This window comes from Arachis ipaensis, chromosome B1, assembly GCF_059453495.1.
Source record: "Arachis ipaensis isolate K30076 ecotype BB chromosome B1, ASM5945349v1, whole genome shotgun sequence".
NCBI lineage: Eukaryota > Viridiplantae > Streptophyta > Magnoliopsida > Fabales > Fabaceae > Arachis > Arachis ipaensis.
In genome coordinates, this window is record NC_142436.1 from 49319563 (window position 1) to 49340367 (window position 20805).

Sequence of the window (20805 nt, forward strand, 5' to 3'; positions counted from 1 at the left end):
ATCTAGAAATGTAATTTTTAGTTCTCTTTCGAGATGAGAAAGAAGAGTTGAAGTGGAGTTGCAGAGTCATTGATAGTTGATATTTATAAGTGTGTCTGCAATAAGTACCTACTCCTCAATGGCTAGGTTTACAACGGCTACTTAACGGCTAGTTTTGCAATGGTCACTTTCATGAACAATAACGGCACAATAATATTGACTAATTTAAAAAATTACATCAAAAATAAATAAAAGAAACTACATCACATACCAGTAATACGCAATAAAAATAAGAACATACTACATAACTCTACGAATACAAGGAACCATTAAGTAAACCACTTGGCGATTATTTTCTCACATGCAATCTCATGAAGAGCTCGTCATTTTTCACTCATTGTAGACGTGTCAGCATTAAGTATTTGCATATCCATTTCCCTTTCCCTTTCCTTGGCCATCTTTTCCATTTCCCTTTCTTTTGCATTTATCTCCATTTCTTTAATATACCTCTGAGTTTGTAATTCTTGTTCTTTCATTGCCGCTTGAGCTTGTAATTCTTGTTCTTTCTTTGCCGCTTGAATTTGTAACTCCTTCTCTTTGATTGCCATAATATTTGCTCTATGTTCCCTCTACTCTTCTCTTTCTTTTTCCCTATCCATTAGTTTCTTTTCTCTAACATTCTTAATATCTTCCATGAGAGATAATTTTTTAACAACCGATGATTTCTTTTCGCTAAAATCTTCAAACATTTGTGCTTTTCTCTTACCTTTTCGCTTGCTCTTCTTTGATCCTTGTGGGCAAACGGGAGAGTCCACACCGAGTTCGTCAGCCAACGGTGTTTCTGGATTTAATGAGGATGAGTATGCTCCAGTTGCACTAACCTTGGTTCTCTTCGAGCTGCCACTCTGTGTAGGTAGTTGGCTTCTCTATTTTTGCTCCAACCGAAGCATGTTCCAATGCCTCTCAAAAGTGAATTTTTTACCATAATTTGTGGAATAAAGTTTATAGGCCAACTCCTTTATATCATCAGCGTTTGAACCACTCCTTATATTTCGACTAGCTTGATCGTAGCAACCAGCAAATTGTGCAACAGCCTTATTGATCTTATACCATCGTTTCTTACATGCAACAACCCCCTTGTCATGTCGGAGCAAAATTCTACACAGTAGCTATGAATTCGACTCCAAAATGTTTCCCCCTTTTGATCGGTACCAACTATAGGGTCAGTTGAAATATATAACCATGCACTGATCAGCATTTCATCCTCTTTCAATGCCAGTGTTGAATACTATCTTGCCTCCGATCTTCAATATCATCATCATTGAGGTCGATAGCATCTAATCCACGAGGGTTGGCAAATTCTGAATATTGCGAATTTGGACTAGATTGTATAGGATTCTGAGAGGATGGGTTAGAAGAGCCACCAACACCAGATGAGTTATGTCTTGATGCACTAAATTGAGTTGGAAACGGCAAGGAAGTTGGAGTAACATTTCCGATAAAGGGGTTAAATATGGATGAAAATGGAAAATGTGGTGTTTGTGAATTTTGGTTTTGCGATTGGAATATAGGAAATTGATTATTATAAGGAGCTTGAAAATTGAAATTAGAAAGATTTTGTTGATTTGGATTTTGAAATGTATTCGGTAGTGTGAAGTTTTGATTTGGAACTTGAGAGTTTGCGGTTTGAGATTGTTGGGTATTTGGAATTTGAGAAAAATTTTGTAAGTAATTGAAGAAAGAGTTGAGTTGGTTTGGATCTATTCTTTCAAACAAAAAATAATATTAGCAGAACTTTGATTTTGTAAACTTGGAAGATGAAGAAGAGTAGTAGAAAGTGTGAGAATAGAAGTGTATCTAAGTGGTATATATATAGTAACAGAATATTAATTTGTTAATGATGATAACAGTAACATAATAACGGCTAGTTTCCAATGACTAATTTTGCAACAGCTAGTTTTACAACGGCTAATTTAATATAATAATATAATTAATATTTAATATTAATTTAATTATTTATATTAATTATGATTTAAATAATTAATATAAATTATTAATTAAATAGAATTATAATTAATTATTATAATTATTAATAAATTAAATATAATTTAATTATTTAATATAATTTTTTAAATAACTATATTAAATACTTAAATCATATTTAATTTATAAATAATTATAATATTTAATTATATATGTAAAGTTAAATATATATATATGGTTAACATATTATGCAAAGTTAGTTATTATACTAATAGCATATTATTTAATTTTTTTTTAACTTAATTACCACATGTTAGAATATGATTGATCAAAATAAAAATAAACTAAGTCTCTCAACAAAGCCTTAATTTTTAATTGGCTCCAACAGTTGGTCTTCATCTTTTGTCAGACAAACAATAAATGAGACCTTCATTTGTTCACCGTTAGAGGTGCTCTTAATGGAGTGATTGAACATAGGGTCTCTCCTATTAAGAGAAAATATATCTCTCCAACTAAGAACTAGGTTACAAATGCTATTACTGTGTTAATGACATTCATTTTTTTTGTCATGGATATTGGGCAGCCCACAGAAAAAGGCATAAGGTTGGGCCAAGTGTTTTTATTGTTATTATGTTAAAAATAATGTTATTATTATTGTTGTTATGTTATATGTGAACCTCAGAGCATATGGTAAAGTGAAATTATATATACATGCCTGAAAATTGATTTATTAGTAACGAGTGGCAACTAATAAGATAGAAGAAAAATTGAACACAAATAAAAATTATATTTTAATTTTGAAGTTTCAACTCTAAATTTTAAAAGTTAAAGTAGATTTTTATTTTTTTTAAAAAATAATTTTTGGTTAATTATTCACTTCTAAATTTACTTATTTTTTGGTTTTTAAACCCACCATAAAATTAAACATTAAAATAATTAAAATTTAAAAAACGAATTGCAAAATAACACCTTTTTAAACAAAAATATGATCTATTTTGCATTTAAAATTGAGAATCGATGTATTAAAATATATATTTATTCTTTTAAAGAAGTATTTCCGTGATAAATATAAAAGGTAATTTTTTTTATGTTACAATGCATAATTAAATGAATACGTAAAATCTTTAAATTGATAATATATCAAAATTAAATTAAAAAATATATAAAAAATATTTAACTATTTATAAAAAAAAAAAAAGAAAAATCATTGTAAGATAAGTTTTTATTATTTTATATCAATATATTTTTCATATATAGGTTTAGCTTTTCTTTTGGTACTTATGTATAATTTGAGTTTTAAATTATAAATGTTAGAGTATCAAAATAGATACTAATGTGTTTATTGATTCACTTTTTTTATTGTTAAATATGTATAAAAATAAATAGAAACTAGAATTAGTGACAAGTTATTTATAATTTAATTAAGAGATTTTAAGGTCAAATTTTAAAAATAGTACAAAAAAGTTTTTTATAAATTATATATACTAAATAATATTTTAAGGATGAAAATTGTACACCAACTCTTTCTAATTTCCATATCCCTCATATATATAATATAATTAATAATGTTTAACAAAATTTATTTTAATATATATATTTTTGTTTTTATTTTTTAAATTTTCTAAATCTATCACTACGTATAACATTATTTTAACTTTATCCTTAATTACTCGTACAAACCCACCAAATAGAGTTTGAGTTAACACTTAAATTTACAATTTAAATTTCTTATATAAATAAACAAACTTTATTTTAAAAGATAATTTTAATATCTAAATTTTTTTAAATGTCAAACACTTTCTCTCCGAATCAAGTTAAATATTTTTTGTTGGTATTAAGTCAAATATTAATTTAGTGAATTTTTTCAAGTTTTTCCAATGCAATTAAAAAAATCCCTCAAATTTTTTCCAAATTAGTTCAAATATTAATTTAGTGAATTTTTCAAGTTTTTCCAATGCAACTCAAAAACGGTTCAAATGTTTTTTAACTTTTTCTTCTAGGCCACCAATACACACTACAAACATTAAGATAGAGAAACTCCGCTGGCCACTGCCCAGTCTTTCATACTTCAAAGACGGGCCCAAATCACAAAAAAAGAACCTACCATCCTCATTAGCAGACCCAGCAGGTGTTCTTCATACGGTCCCAACACGTCATGTTCTACACGTCTAGATAATTTTTTCAATCTATACGGTAGAAAAATCCTCAAATGTTTGCATGTAGAGCCAAGGCGAAAAAGTAGGAACGATATATAGTAAGAATAGAAAAGTACTATACTAAATAAGGGTGTACATTGTCACCAAAAAAAATAAGGGTGTACATTATCCGAACCCGTCGTCTCAGGTCCAAATATTTTAAAAGTTAATTTGGTGTAATTTTATTAGATTTAAAATTATATAAAAGTTTTAAAAATATGTCAAATTTGAATCGAGAGGAATTTGATTTTATCTGATGTTATGTATATTTTAAAAAGATTAAAAAATATATTTATATTTTAAATTAATTTTAATATTATGTTATATTAATTATAAATTTATTATTTTATTTTTAATCATATTTGTTAAATTAAAAAAAAAAAGTATGAAATTAGAATTTATGAACAAATTTAAGTACAAATATAGATATCAATTTTTTAATAACAAATATATTTTTTTTTATAACTAAGTACATCATAATTTTTATAGGGTAAAGTATATTTTTTGTCCCGAAAATTTGATAAAAGTTTCAAAAATACTCCTAAGTTTTATTTTGTTTCAATTTTGTTCTAGAAAATTTTCGATTTGTATCAAATATGCATTGACGGCTAATTTTTAAAAAAAATTAAGACCAATTCAACAACAATTTCACAAGAACAATCCTCAACACAAGTAAATCAAGCATCATTTTCATGCATTATTGTTAGATTGGTCTTAATTTTTTTGAAAATTCAGCCATCGGGAGTATATTTGATGCAAATAAAAAATTTTTGGGACAAAATTAAAACAAAATAAAATTTAAGGGTATTTTTAAAACTTTTGCCAAACTTCAGGGATAAAAAATATTCTTTACCCTAATTTTTTGACATAAAATTTATCAAGATCCGAACTTCACCAATTTAGACCTGGTTTTAGTATGACCCGAAAGTAGTGTGATTTTATTAGATTTAATTAAAATCGGATAAAATCTTAAAAATAGATCCAATCATTATTCAGAGTCAAATCTGAGTCAAAACGAACCCAATTTTATCCGATGTACACCCCTAATATTAAGCATGTGATGAGAGTTTAAGCTTGTACATTTTAAGTAATTACCAGGCCAGGTATACTTTTTGCTTCAACAATAATGTCATCTTAAATTATAATTTTAAGGGTTTTATTATTTTGTGTTTTAAGAGGATTAATTAAATATACCATAAAAAATATTTTAATATTATTTATTATAAAAATAATTTTTTATGTTTTTAATATATTAAATATATTAAAAATATTAAAATATTTTTTTATAATATACCTTAACCAATATCCTTAAAACACAGACTAATAAAATCCTAATTTTAACCACTAGTAAAATCATTAATTATATTAGAAAAAGTGACCCGTACTTACCGATAGGTATGTCAATTTTAGTTATGTCATTATCTCCCTCCTCTTTCAGATAAAAACAGTGTGACGATTTAATTTCTTTTATTTGGTGGCTAATTAAACATAGAAAGATTCTCTTCACACACACATATATACTGTAACTATGATAAGTATGGTTAAACTTAAAATTATATTTTTTATATTTTAATAATAGTTTTTTTTTAAGTATAGTTAAATAATAAAAAATATTATTTTAATTTTAATAATAATTTTTTAAGACATTGTAACCACTATAGACACTATATATATATATATATATATATATATATATATATATATATATATATATATATATATATATATATATATAATTTGAAGCTTCATTGCAATGCAAAGGAGAAACTCTTTGCATGCTAATAAGTAACATTTTCAGCTTTTCCAGCTTAATTGATGGCTTTTTCAATAACGGTGTATGGTTTTATACTTTTATTAAGTAACTATGTCGTATTTGCCATAAAATTATCTCTCAAAATCTTAAACTAATAATAAGAGTCATATTTATAATTATATTTCTAGTATGTTTTCTTATACAAGAGTATCTTTTTAGATTTATTTAATTTTGTATATAGTTTGTTTTTTTCTTTTTATTTATTTTATACTAAAAAATTTTTTTTAAAATTAATAATAATTAAACTCTAGATCTTTAGATCATAAAAGCTCTATAAGACAAATACTTTTTCTCATTGTTTTACAAAACTTAATGTCTAAATTTCTAGCCAACTTTATTAATTAGTGGAATGCTACCTGAGCTTGTCAACCTTTAGCTCATTTAATTCCATCCCGTGACTCCTTAATCGTCCACCTTTTGTGTGTGTGTGTTCTTAGGTGCTATATGCTGCTCCATTCGTTTTTTACCACTGAAAATAATTCTATTTTTTTTATTATAACTTATAAGTAAGCCTTTCTAAGTGGGTGTACATATTATAATTTTTTGCATTTTGATGGTTGGTCGTCTTAATTTTGTTAAAATAGGTTGAATGGATAGTCAAATAACTTTCTTCCAACAATTTATTATTATTATTATTATTATTATTATTATTATTATTATTATTATTTAGAGTTTAAAATTTGTTTTTTTATTTTTATTTAATTTAAAATTTAAAATTTTGTATTTATAATTTAGTATTTAATATTTAAAATTTAATATGAAAAAAAATTTAAAAAATTTACTGTTACCTGAAAAATAGTGGATTTCAATGTACGTAAATATATTCCAAATCCTTGCTTATCTTTCTTTTACAGGCTTACAGCTAAGGCACATGGCTCAACCTATGTGATCAATCCTTTGTTGAAAAACCTACAGAATTACAGAAGTTTTCAATTTGCACATGATATATATATAATGTCCAATGAACATCATAAAATATTCATCATATTTATATGTGTTATTTAATAGTTTTTATCAAAGCAATAATAATCAAAATATTTAATTATAAAATAATTAAACTTTTTCATAGTAAAATACTTAAACATTTTATAAACATTAAAAATTAGTTACTACTATATTTTTACAATTTTATATATTTATATTTTAGCAACAAAAATAAATACAATTTACTATATTATTTATGAAATTTGATTATTTTAATATGCATGAATCAAATTTTATTATATTTCTTATAAAGTTTGATATATTATCTATATATAAATTTTTACTATAAATATAAATAGGTGATAATAATCGTATTTCACTATAAGTATATAGTTAATTATGTTGGTGTAACATAATTCAGTAAAAACTAAATGCTAATGAGCGAAAATAGCAGCACACCCTTATGAATAAATAATATACTCTACCTCCATATATGAACTCTGCGCACGTTGCATGTCACGGGACAAATAGTGCTTTGAAAATCTAAATCCTATTTTGCCCTAAACTTCAACAAATCCAATGTACCCGACTGTCACTCAGAAAAGAGATAAAGTATTCATCAGTTTTATTATTTTTCATTTTTTTTATGAATTAGTATTTCGATATTTAATTCCTGGGATACCAGTCCAAAAAGAAAAACGACATACCAGCTGATAGCTAGATCCCAATCATATATTTTAAAAGGGATCGAATATGATGCTTGTACATAAAAACCATTCAGTTATTAAAATATTAATTGCAATTACCAGTAACGGAAATAATCGAGTTGGCCTAATTAAACCTCAGTTATAGATTTGGTTTCATTAGCTTAATTAATTAATAATAAGCTTTAATTACTTTATTTCGTGGCAAATTAAAATAATAGCCGTTCGTGAGTCATATAGCACACATAACTCACGGGCTCATTGCAGGGTTTTTAAGTATTTATCTTTTTCTTTTTTTAACATTTCTTCTTTTTAAAAGATTTTTTTCTTCTTATTTTATGTTTTGTTGGGGACTTGAGAAAGGAAGGGACAAGGGCCATATATAGTTTAGTTAATCGACCTCTAGATATAATCGAATAGTGAAAATATATATATAATTAGGTTCAGATCTCAATGTCACCGTTTATTTTTGAAAAGAAAAACAATAATTCAGTTAAAGGTAATCATATAGGAACAATAAATAAATTATTTTATTTAATCTAATATCTAAAATTTTATATATATAATATCTATAATTATATATTTATTATATCTAAAATTATATAATTATTTTAATAATAATTAATAAATATTAAATAAAATAATTTTATACTATTTGAATTGATTTTTTGTTATCTCTTAAACATTATTATTTGAATAATCAATATTATTTAGTTAGAAAAAAATAAATGCTATTATAATCATGTTTAGGTCAAATCTTAATTTGATTTTTAATGTTTTAAACGTTTTATTTTAGTTCTACAAAATTTTAAACAAATTCAATATTATTTTACAATTAAATTTGATATGAATAATTAACATATTTAAAATTTAATATAACAGTTGAATTTCAGTACGTAAAATTGATTCATTAATAATTATTAAAATAAAAAATTTTTCGTTAATTATTTGAGTTAAATTTAATGGTAAGACAATATATTCAATCTATTTAAAACTTGTTGATATTAGAATAGGGTGTTTAGAATATTAAGAACTAAATTGAGATTTAAGCTAAATATTGGAGACCAAATAGTAGTTTACTCAAAAGGAAAAAAAGAAACTAAGAGAAAAACAAGAATTAAGTTTAGAAGGAATGATTATTAGTAAATATAATAATTTCTCAATGGAGTAAAGAACACTAATTCAACAGCTTTGGAGCTATTGCACCATGACTAAGAAACATACAGTGAATAATTGAAGGGACAATATAACAAGCAGTTAATCATCCATGCACAGACGTAAATATCACACAATAGTGATCAATGGGATCTTGAATGCAGAAGTAAATTAAAGCCAGAACTATATGAAACACTAAGCATCATGTTTTTGTGCTTAGTTACATTGGAAGCCACGTGGAGCTTGCCTTGAGCAGACATTGAGGAGCAAGCTAAGGGAGATGGGGAGATTGAGGTTGATGCCGAGAATGTTTGCTCTAAGCGCGGTGCAGAGACACACGGCGGCTTCGAGATCGACGAGACCATTGAGAAGAGTACAGCAAGGGGTCACTGGCGGCTGACCCAGAGTCACATTCAATAAACCGTTGAGTACATTTGCACAGACGCCGAGTTTGAGTGCGTCACGTGGACATGACGCACTGCCTGATGGGGTGGATCCACCAGAAGGAGTAGTTCCACCTGAGGGAGTGGAACCACCGCCTGATGGAGTGGATCCACCAGAAGGCGTCGAGCCACCAGAACCACCGGAACCGCGTGAAGGGCCTTGTCCTGGACTGCCCTTATGATGCTTCGGCTTCGGGTTAGGACCAGGACAAGTCCCGCAGGCGGAGACGAGTGAAAAGAAGAGGATATTGACAATGAGGAAAAGAGCAATGGAAGAAGGTGTTTTGGAAGCCATCTTAAACTCTTGAAGCTAGTAGCTAAGTCTTTGTTATGATCACAAGTTTTACTACTAGGGTTTAGGAGTGTTTTTGACGAAGATGAGGGTTGTTTGAAGGGAGTAGTGGCTTATATAGCGGTCGTGTGGTGCTTGATTTGAGGGGCCAAAGGTGGGTTGATGAGTTGTTTCTTGCAACTTGTAACTATTGAGTGAACGTACAATGATTGTTATTTTTAAAAAACTAAACGTGGTAGGGAAATTTAAGAATTAAGCTAACGAAAAATGACCATGTGTGAACATGATCAGAGAGCTTTAGTAGTTGGCAGAGTAATCAGGTAATTAGGTTTTGGATTTTTGTGACTTGTGAGTATGTGGGGGCTACATGAATTTGCGGGTCTATAACTCGATCGCAAAATTTTGCACTATGAAGAAACTTGATTCCACAATAAGATTTGAAACATTTAGAAGTAAATATCTCGCATACATTGGAGAGTGCCGGTGGATTGAAAGAAAAAGATTTTGTGATCTTTTTATTTTCATTTTTTTTTTCTTTTGAAAATTTGCAAGATAATTCTTTTGCTTTAAGAACTTCTCCATTGGGTGGCACTTATGATTGGACCCGTTACACATGCGAAAGTTTGAATTTGAATACATGTCCGTGATTCGAATTCGATTTTAGGGTATCTAATTTATTAATTAAACATTTGAAAGAAGACTTTTATGTGCTATAAGGGGAACAAAATGGGAAATATGAAGATATGGTTGTGTAGAACGATTTATAAATTTAAGTTATCCTTCATCACTTCTGACATTAATTTTTTGGAATTCTAACAAAATATCATGCATATTCTATCATATATCTTATATATATGTTTTCGCTGTAATTTTTTGTTCCGACAGTCTAAAGATTAATTTGTCGTGGATCATAACTCTATTTAAGGATTTTTGATGGTTAATGGATTGCTGCATAAACAATATGGGATTGAAAACCCAACACCTAATTAAATGGATTAGTGAACTAACTATTAGACTAATCCAAAGAGAGGCTGCTTAGGCTAGGAATTATTAGCCACGATGATCACATGTGTGTATTGTGTAATAAAGATATTGAACATATCTATCACTTGTTTCTTGGTTGCGAATTTACCTGACAGGTGTGGGGTGCTTGGCTATCTGACCTTGGGAGGAAGTGGACTGTTTCGGGCTCATTGAAAGAACATTTTGAGAGTTGGACGGGCGTTGTCAACAGAAAAGAGGAGCGGAAGAAGTGGTTCATATGTTTTTTTGCAGTTATTTGGAATGTGTGACTAGAGAGGAACGGGCGGATTTTTAATAACAAGGAGTCTGGAGCTGAAAAGGTGTTCCACAAATCTTTGATCAGTTATAGAGATTGGTGTAACTTGGATCCCTTTTATTATTGATGGCAATGTCGGAGATAACACAAAAAATTGCTGGAAGGCACTATTTTTTTATTTTTATTTTTTCTTTTTATTTCTGTATTTTTGTTTTGAGACTCTGTTGGTAACCTTGCCGCTCCACTTTATTGTGTGTTGAACTCTTTTATTAAAAAAAAAATATATATTCTAGTTGAGTCATTTCTTACATCTCCAATCTTAAGTGTGAGAGGATCAATTACAAGTTTCATATTAATTGAAGAAACCGGCTCGGTAAGCTTTATAAGGGTGATAACAAATACTTATGTTCTGTTAATTAATTTGTGTATGTTTGTTAGTAGTAACTATCTCAGACGATATAATAAATTATAGTTTACTTTGTTTTTGTTCCGATCCTTGGATTAATACTAAGGACTATTTGAGTAGATGAAATATTATTGGTCAAAGTGCTAATATATGTGTGCTTTGTAAGAATAATGTTAAATCTATTCAACATTTATTTGTTACTTGTAAATTTATTTGATAAGTATGATGTGCTTAATTTTTTTTATTTTGGTCTTACACTAGATCTTTTTTAAAACAATAAAGTAATATTTTGAGAGCTGAATATATAGTAGTTTTAATGAGAAAGGAAGTGCATAAGTGACTATTGACTTTTTTTTACTGTTGTTTAAAATATTTGGTTGGAAAGAATAAAAATATCTTTTTGAATATATATAACAACAGAGGTTGCAAAAATTATTAACAGGTCATTCAATAGCTATAAAGAGTGGTGTGCTGTTTGATTCCACTAGTTATTAACGAGAATATTTGAAATAACGTAAAAATAGTAGACATATATACTCCACTGGGTGTTGTGTTGAAATTTTTTTTATTCAAAAAATAGTGCAAGTCTACTTTCATTCATTGAATTAGCTTCTTCTAAAGTTGAACTAATTCTGCTCAGCGAAGAAGAAAGAAATAAGAAAACGGAAATTATGAAAGTGGTCCATTTTTTTTTTTCTTTTTCGAACGGTACTGGTCCATTTAATTTGAAAAAGTTTGTAATACTAGATCTAGTAATTATAGATGGACATGAGCTTAATCAAGCCCAACTAGTTTGATCGCGGTCCCCTAAAACTGAATTTGATTTATGATTTAACCCGGTAATAAATTAGCTTTAATTTTAAACCACTACCTTAGCTCACTAAAAAATTACATCTACTAATTTTGTATAGACGATGTACACTGAATAAAAGCAGTGTTTATAGGTAGAGTAAAATCAAATTTGATTTGATCTAGATTCAGATCTAAATTATAATCTGACCCAAATCTAACTTAGATTTAAAAAAAATTTCATATTTTGGGCCGTTTCTTTTAGATTGTTTGCACCAAATTTAAACTCAAATTTGAATTAGAAAAAACAAAAATAAAAAAAAATACTATCTTTTTTTATCAGCACCAAAATAAATATACTTACATATAAATTTAAATACCATGTACAATATATATTCAAATAATAGATCTAAGCAATATCATTATACAAAAGATGATTAAACATTATATTACTGCAACAGATACGATAAGAAACAAAGTTTAAGAACAGCGATATAGCAGAAGCAGCAACGACACAAAATCATAGTAGAGGTAGTGGCAAAGTGAAACAGAAAAGTGATGTGACTAAGCTTCGCAGGAACTACTGGTGGTAACGGAACTGACTTTTGCAGGGGCTAATGATGGTGGCCAGACTTAGTCGCAAGAGGACAGAGAGATTCGCACTTCACACGCAGAGCAGATTAGAGCAACGCGAGAAGTCTTCAAGTAGTGTAGTGCAGAAAAGAAGGCGAGCAGAGCAGCACCGACACGGAGAAGAAGAATGAATGAGGCTAGTGATAGTGGGTGTTTGGGTGAGGGCTGAGCAGGAAGGAGATAGGGATCGAGACTAAGAGTGGATTGAGAGAGAGAGAGAGAGAGAAAGAGGCATACCCTAGTGAATTTGAAAACTTGGCGTGCAATACGCCAAGGCCAGGGCATATCACAGGCAATGGTTGGAACTCACAGTATTGAAGAAAAAGTGGGCATGCCACACGCAGATGCAAGACGTGGCATGTTGGGCTAGAACTCCAGAGGGCCAATTTGATGCACCATTACACTTGTCACATGCCTCCAAAGGTCCAAGTTCACATGTTGAAAGAAAGCTCTCCTCAAGCCCATAATAAACCACCAGGTCAAGGATTGAATCATCAAGTCATGGACCTGAATGACTAGAAGAATTGAAGATTAATTGCAAAAGATTTGATTAGTTTTTGTTTTAATTAAATTTGTATTTAATGCTTAGATTTTGTTTAGGTTTTAGTATATACGGAGAAAAGTCACATAGGCGTTCTCTTCTTCAGCAGTTTACAATTCATAAAAATTTAGGTTTTTTTTTTGAAGCATGAGTCACTAATCTCCTTGGTTAAGGTTAGGAGCTCTGTTGATTCCCATGGACTAATGTTATAGCTTTTCTATCTTGATTAATGCATTGATGTTTTCTTAAGAAAAAGTTTTCGCTCTTCATCCAAAGGATTTGAATGTGTTAGAAAATAATTCTTCTTTGATTTGAATTCTTTTAATATCTTGAAAAAGTTAATTAATTGAATTAAGTTTGAAAATTTCTTCTCACAATTCTTAAGTTTAAAAACTAGACCTGATAAGTGACATTGAATCAACTAGGAATAATTCTTGTGAATTGTGTGGCTCTTAAATCAATGAAAGCGCTTCACCTCTTTTCTTAAATAATTGACTAAGGGATTAGTGAATAATTAGGTTAAATAATTGACTAAGGGATTAGTGAATAATTAGTGAAAGCGCTTTACCTCTTTTCTTAAATCAATGAAAGCACTTCACCTCTTTTTTTAAATAATTGACTAAGGGACTAGTGAATAATTAGGTTAAAAAGAAATTGAATTACCAAGGAATTGGAGTTTGAATACTAATGATTTGCCATAGATACATCTTTGCATGATCAAGATGGAATGTGAAAAGTATTTTTCCAGAAGTCTCAACATCTCTGAAACCTTAATTCTCTTAATTATATTACTCTCTCAACCAATTTTAGTTTGCTCTTGTTTAATTTTCTGTTTTCATGCTATTTGTTGTTGAAACCCTAAGGTTGTGCTTGTCTGACTAGAATAATCAATTGACTATTGTCTGCTTAGTCCGTTAATCCTCGTGGGAATGATAACCCACTCTCGTGGTATTACTTGGTACGACTCGATGCACTTGTCAATCGTTTGTGATTTTGGAAATTCACATCAAAACCACCAAGAACACAAGCTAGAGAACTCCTATAATATCATAATCACCAAAAATCCTCAATACCTAAGCTTAAAACATGAATTCATATTTGAATGGAAAACTGGAGCTAGAATTTTGGGTTACTTACAAAACCAATCAAATAGCATTGAAGAGGAGGAGATAGGCTTTGCGTGACCGCAAACAGTGCGGCGATTGGAACTCCGGAGCAAAAGTTATGATAGATTAAATGTGTATGGTGAATAATGCTAGGGTATGGTTTCTCTCTTCCCTCTTCCCTCTCTTATCTTCTTCATGTGTCTCTCCCAAAAATGAAGGGAGAGTGGCTAAAATTTCATTAAGTGTGGTGTTATATACTTGGGCTTGGACCTAAGTGTAGCCCAACTTTAGGCCAAAACTTTTAAGATAAGAGCTCGGGCTTACGTTCTAAATATTTTTTTTATCATTTTCACATTTTTAATTTTTCTCACTCATAGTACCGGACAGATTTAATCCTGTATTGACAATTTTAACGCTGGTATGTATTTTTTCCAAAATAATTATATTTTCGCGATTAATTTAATTTTCTTAATCCAAATTTTACTGTTAAATTTCTAAATTATATATTCTAATATTTTTGCATATTCCGGGCGCCTTAATCCCAATTAACATAGTTTTAGTTAATCAATTTACTAGTTAATTTCTTGGATTTTACACGTACACTCTACATACTGTCTAATGGACAAATGTAACATGATGAATCCCAATTTTGTGGTTTATCTTGTGCTTAATTTAGGAGATTTTATCAAAATTTCTCACATTTATTCAATGAAATAGCATGGTTTTGTAAGTCTCCTTAAATTTGTGCTTAAGTGTGAAGACATACTTTTTAGGCCTTTAATTTGCTAGTTTTAATTCACCTTTGATTCCACTATATGCCTTGATGTGTTTGTTAGTGAATTCAGGTTGAAAAAGGGCTAGGAATGGATCAAAAGAATGAAGAGAAAAGCATGCAAAGTAGAGAATTCATGGAAAATCAAGGATTCGGAGTGCATTCATCGACGCGCACGCGTGGAGATGAGGTCGCCAGGCGACGCGTACGCGTGACCCATGCGTACGCATCACAGCTCGCACGTGACCTTATTAAAGTGAAAACACTGGAGGCGATTTTTGAGCTTCCCAGGCCCAAATCCAACTGATTCCAGAGATTATTTCATGCAAAATTGAAGATTGGACAAGGGAGAGCAATTAGTTGTAGACTAGGAAGCATGTAGTTAGTTTCTAGAGAGAGAAGCTCCCTCTTCTCTCTAGAATTAGGGTAGAATTAGGTTAAATTCTCTTAGATCTAGGTTTAGTTTCCTGTTTTCATCTTATTTCCATTTCAATTTCTTGTTGTTATATCTATGTTCTCTTAGTTTTCTTGTCAATTTCCCCTTTGATGTATCTTTTATGTTGATGCACTATTATTGGATTTGGATTTCCTTTTAATGCAATTCATGTTTTATATTCCTTTGTTGTTTAATTGAGTTGTTGTTAATTTCTTGTATTGGGTAGTTGTAGATTTAATAATCTTGTTGTCAATTTACCATGCTTTTCTTTTAGACCTTCCAAGTGTTTGACAAAATGCTTGGCTGGTTGTTAGAGTAGATTTTTGAGCATTTTTGGCTTGAAAAGAGGAATTAGGCAATTTTGAGTCATTAAGACCCAACTTACGTTGGTGATCTAGAGTTGTTAGCTAGTATTGTTTCCATTGACTCTAATCTCTTGCTAATTCAATTAGTGAGTTGATTAGGACTTTTGGATTGAGATTAGCTAGTCTTATTTGACTTTCTCTCAATGTGAAGATAACATTGTACCTTCTTCCATTGTTGGAGATGACGAAATATGATAAATTCTTGTTAATTATTGTTATGAGTGACTAGGATCGAAAGCCAATATTCTCAATCCTTACCATGAATGTCTCTCTTTATTAATTACTTTCTTTAATTATTTACTTTACTTTTCTTGTCATTTATTTTCTTGCCCCTCTTATAAACCAAACCCCTTGTCCCTTCATAGCCAATAATAAAGCACTTCATTGTAATTCCTAGGGAGAACGACCTGGGATTAATACTCTCGGTTATTTTTATTGGGGTTGAACTAGTGACAACCAATTTAAACTTTGATTGAGCATTGCTTGTCGGTTGGGAACTATACTTGCAACGAAGTTATTTCCTTTAACCGAGAAGAAATTCTTAGCCGACGATTTTGCTCTCTTCATAACACCCTCACTACCAGAATATCACGCTTCTGGTTGAGCCACTCTAACAGCGAGGATATTATGACAACTTTCATATATTTAATAATAAAATAGGAGCCTTTGACTCGAAACCGTATCGCTGTTTTACGGCAGCCAGGCATGATGGCGGAGTTTTCTCCTCCTCTGACGAGTGCCTCTCCTCTTAGTTTGCATTCTGCTCGTCCTATCTCATTTCAGGCAGCGGTGACCCTGTCCAGTTACGACCCGAACAGGGGCGACGGCAACAAAGCTTCGATGGTGGCGATGGTGGCAATCCCGACGGCAAGCTCGCAGCAACAGACGCGATGATGAACGGCTCCTCCTCTCACTTGCGCTCTCTCCTGTCCGACTCAGGCTCGATGACAGTGACAGTTTTGCAGTGGATCTTCGGCGATGAGGCACAGCGGCACAGGACGCAGCTTCTTCGTGGGCGTGCCTTCTTCCGTCAGTCTCTCTTTCTCTCTTCGCGAGCTCGTCTCTCTCATGTGTGTATCTCTCCTTCGGTGACAGTTCGACAACAACGGCGGCGTTCCTCCTCGCCGGAACCACCTCTCCTTCCTCTCTTTTCTTCTCGGCTCTCCCCTTCCCTCTGATCTCCTTCTTCTCTCTTTCCTTTTCCCATTTTCTTTTTCTTTTTCCATTGGTGTGTGTGTGGTTTGTGTTGTGTGTGTGTATTTGGGGAAAGAGGGTGTGGTGGTGGGTGAGTGGCGGTGAGGTGGTGGCTAGGTTAGGTTAGGGTTAGTGGGATAAATTCGGAGATTTTTGGGTAGTTTAGGTAATTTTAATAAAATTAGGGTAATAGAGTAATTAAAAACCAATCTTAATTCGATAATAATATCTATAAAAGTACTATTTAGTTATCAACTTAAAATTTATTTTCAAATAAATACTCTAATTCAATTATTTGAGATCATAAAAATCAATTTCCTTTATAAGTATAAAATAAAGTTAAAAACCTATTCAACTTAAAGCAAATAAAATTCTTATTATTATCCAATTACTAAAGTTTTAAATCATAAATAAGAAATTGCTTAATTTATATATAAAATCTCTTAAAAATAAAATTTTAATTAAATAAATTAAATTATAAATAAATTTATTATTTAATTTTTAAAAATTCTGAATCTTACATCCAACCCTACTTATAAAAAATTTCGTCCTCAAGAATTGCTACCAAATGAAAGAGGTTCATATTAGCATCACTTTTGAACATATTAAGAAAAAGCAAAAAGTCTCAATACATGTGTGTGTGTGTGTGTGTGTGCGTGCGTGTGTGTGTGTAGTTGCAAACACCAGGAGATTCATATGGCATAAAGGTATAAGGGTGGAAGTACGATTACAAAGCTGAAGTTGCAAGGCAAGCTTGATGTAAAAGATGATATAGTTCAAACATGCGATGGTAAAACAAGTCGGCGAAAGGTTATAAAATAAGCTGGGGTTAAAACGACGTGCTTAATATCCGATCACTTATCTCGTACCAACTTCAGAGCTTCAACTCCCCAAACTTCAACCTTTAACACTTTCCAAACCCCACAATATGCGTTACCTATTAGTTCTATTTTGCCTAGGATAACACGTTAGTGCTCTCATATACATAAACTATCAGTGTTAAGCCGGCCAAACTTAATACCGTGATGTATGCAATGGAAGACTAACAACATTAATCAATAGGCAGTCATGTGCAAAAAGCTCTAATTCTTGTCATTCAAACAAGACCTAGTACATGACAGACACTCAGAGTATGCAACTAAGGCATAGTCAGTCCATTCCTCAGACTTTACAGGAAAAACTGCCCTGATACCATAATGTAACACCCTCACTACCAGAATGTCATGGTTCCGGCTGCGTCACTATAACAGCAAGGATATTACAACGACTTCCATATATTTAATAATAAAATAGGAGCCTTTGACTCGAAACCGTATCGCTATTTTCTGGCAGACAGGCACGACGACAGGGTTTTCTCTTCCTCTGGCGAGTCCCTCTCCTCTCAGTTTGCGTTCCGCTCGTCTGGTGCACAAAACTGACTCTGCACGTTTCGCACAGATAGACCGGCAAGTATACCGGGTCGTCCAAGTAATACCTCAGGTGAGTGAGGGTCGATCCCACAGAGATTGTTGGTTTGAGCAAGAAGTGGATACCTTGTAGATCTTAGTTAGGTGGATAGAAAATATAGTTGTCATGAGAGAACACTTAAAACAGATAAATAAATAAAACGTTACTAGATAGGTGTGAAATCAATGGTATGAAAACGGTTGAGGCTTCAGAGATGCTTCTTCCTTCTAGATCAACTTTTCTCACCATCAACTCCAACTTTTGATTGATTCATTCCATGGCAGGCTGTATATGATTAATGCCGAGTCAGCGGTCATTAATCTCCTCTGCTTCAGATCAAACGCCGGGTCAGGGGTCATCCAATCTGAACAGGGGTGAAGCTCTAGCAGTCCATTCCCTTGGTGATCCTACTCAAAATACCACAGACAAGGTCGGATCTTCCGGATCAGAGAACGCTGCTCCTTGGGTTCTAGCCTATACCACAAAGGCCCTAATCGTATGAGATTAATTATTGCATATAAAGAAGAAATATGAGATTAATTAAATGCTGCTCCTTCGTACTTAATTTTTTTGCATATAAAGAAGAAATATGAGATTTTTCTCCTCTGCTCATGATTGGTTCAATTGAATTTCCATCAATCATATGCAAAAAAATTAAGTGTTTTATTGCATCTGTGGGGGATGATCTTGGTGTTTTATTTTATTAATTTTTTTTAGCAAATTTCTTATCCTACTCTCAGTTATCCTTGCTCATCTCTTTGTGAATGAATATGCATATATGTAATATGTGTAACAGCCTGTGACCCTAAGCCTTACCTCTAGTCGTAAGGCAAAGAATAACAAAGTGTCACGACAGTTCTAAAGCTTATACATTAATAAATATAGAAGGAGATAATAACACTAGGAGCCCGATGAAGGAATAAAGTTCAAAATCGCATAAAGCAGATTTACAAGCGCGAGGCATCCACACACGATAACTAAAAGCGTAAAGGCACAGGGTACAACATGAGACTTAATAAAATAATAGTCAAGATAGATATACATAAGTGTAATAAACAAAAGAACTCTAGTCGTAGCCCACGGAGTTTAGGCCGACTAGTTACAAACAGAAAAATACAGCGTATTTGAGTTAAAATAGCTTATACAACTTATCTCTCATGTAAGCCTCTAAGGCCATAAAGTCTAAAACAGAAAGGGTGAGAGAAAATACTACAACAAAATAAAATAGAAATAAACCAAGAAGAAACCATACCCCGCTCTGTCACCATGTCCGCAATTTCACTGAGGTGAATCATGACCTGCATCTGAAAATCAACAACAACATATGGTATGAGAACCGGAGGTTCTCAATATGGTAACAGTGCCCAATATATAAGATGTAAGGTTCCGGGATGCCAAAGGCAATCATAGAACTTCACATCGAAAACAGATATTCAAGCTTAACAAAAATAAATAACTTAAACCATAAACCATAAACCGGGTTATCTAAACGTAGGGGATTTTTAACTAAAATTAGTCACCGCTGTCCCACAGCCTTCACCAACCTACCTTCTGTGCGATCCCATCGTCACCGCCTACCTAACCTCCTCAACACCAGACAAATCACAGATAATGCAAGCAAGTATGATACAGATAGTAATCGTATATAACAAGTAATTCAAGAAGCAAGTAGGCATATTACACAATTAGGCAAACTCAAGTAATCAAAGCAAACAAGCACATAAGAGATGCATATGATGAATGCATGTCCTATTGGCTTGTGATATCACTTGTCGGTCCGTAAATGCCAACCCGACGCATCCTTCCGGATGTAGCCTTTTCTGCCATGCCAGAGATATAGTGCCCTGCACACTCATGCAGTAGGGAGTCTACTACGCCAGGGATATAGGCCCCGCACACTTCATGCAGCAGAGAAGGAAACAACCACAACTACTCACACAGCAGAAAAATCTGCCACGCCAGAGATATAGGCCCTGCACACTCATGCAGCAGAGAAATCTGCCACGCCAGGGATATAATCCCCGCACACTCTAAACAACAACTACTCATAACCATCACCGATTTCCAATTCCTCAAATTATCCTCATAAAACTCACTTTCTTCACCAATTGTCATCAACATCAATATTCATACTCCTCATCAATTAATCTCAACATTAGCAATCATTATCAACATCCATGTTACCACAATCAACATACACACTTATCAACATCAACCAACATCACAATACATCATTAACACCAATGACCATCATACCCCGTATCAACATCACAATCATCATCAATTATCATCATTTATCATCAATTCAATCCTATCCTAAGGTCCACTGGTCTAAGTTTCCAGAAACATT

At 31.6% G+C, this 20805-nt stretch overlaps 1 protein-coding gene across 1 annotated transcript; it reads right to left on the bottom strand.

The window, feature by feature from the left end:
• Positions 1-8715: 8715 nt before the first annotated feature.
• Positions 8716-9586, bottom strand: LOC107630193 (14 kDa proline-rich protein DC2.15). Its single transcript, XM_016333267.3, has one exon. It carries the CDS (start codon positions 9489-9491, stop codon positions 8970-8972), a length of 522 nt encoding a protein of 173 aa, XP_016188753.1. The 5' UTR covers positions 9492-9586; the 3' UTR covers positions 8716-8969.
• Positions 9587-20805: the final 11219 nt, after the last annotated feature.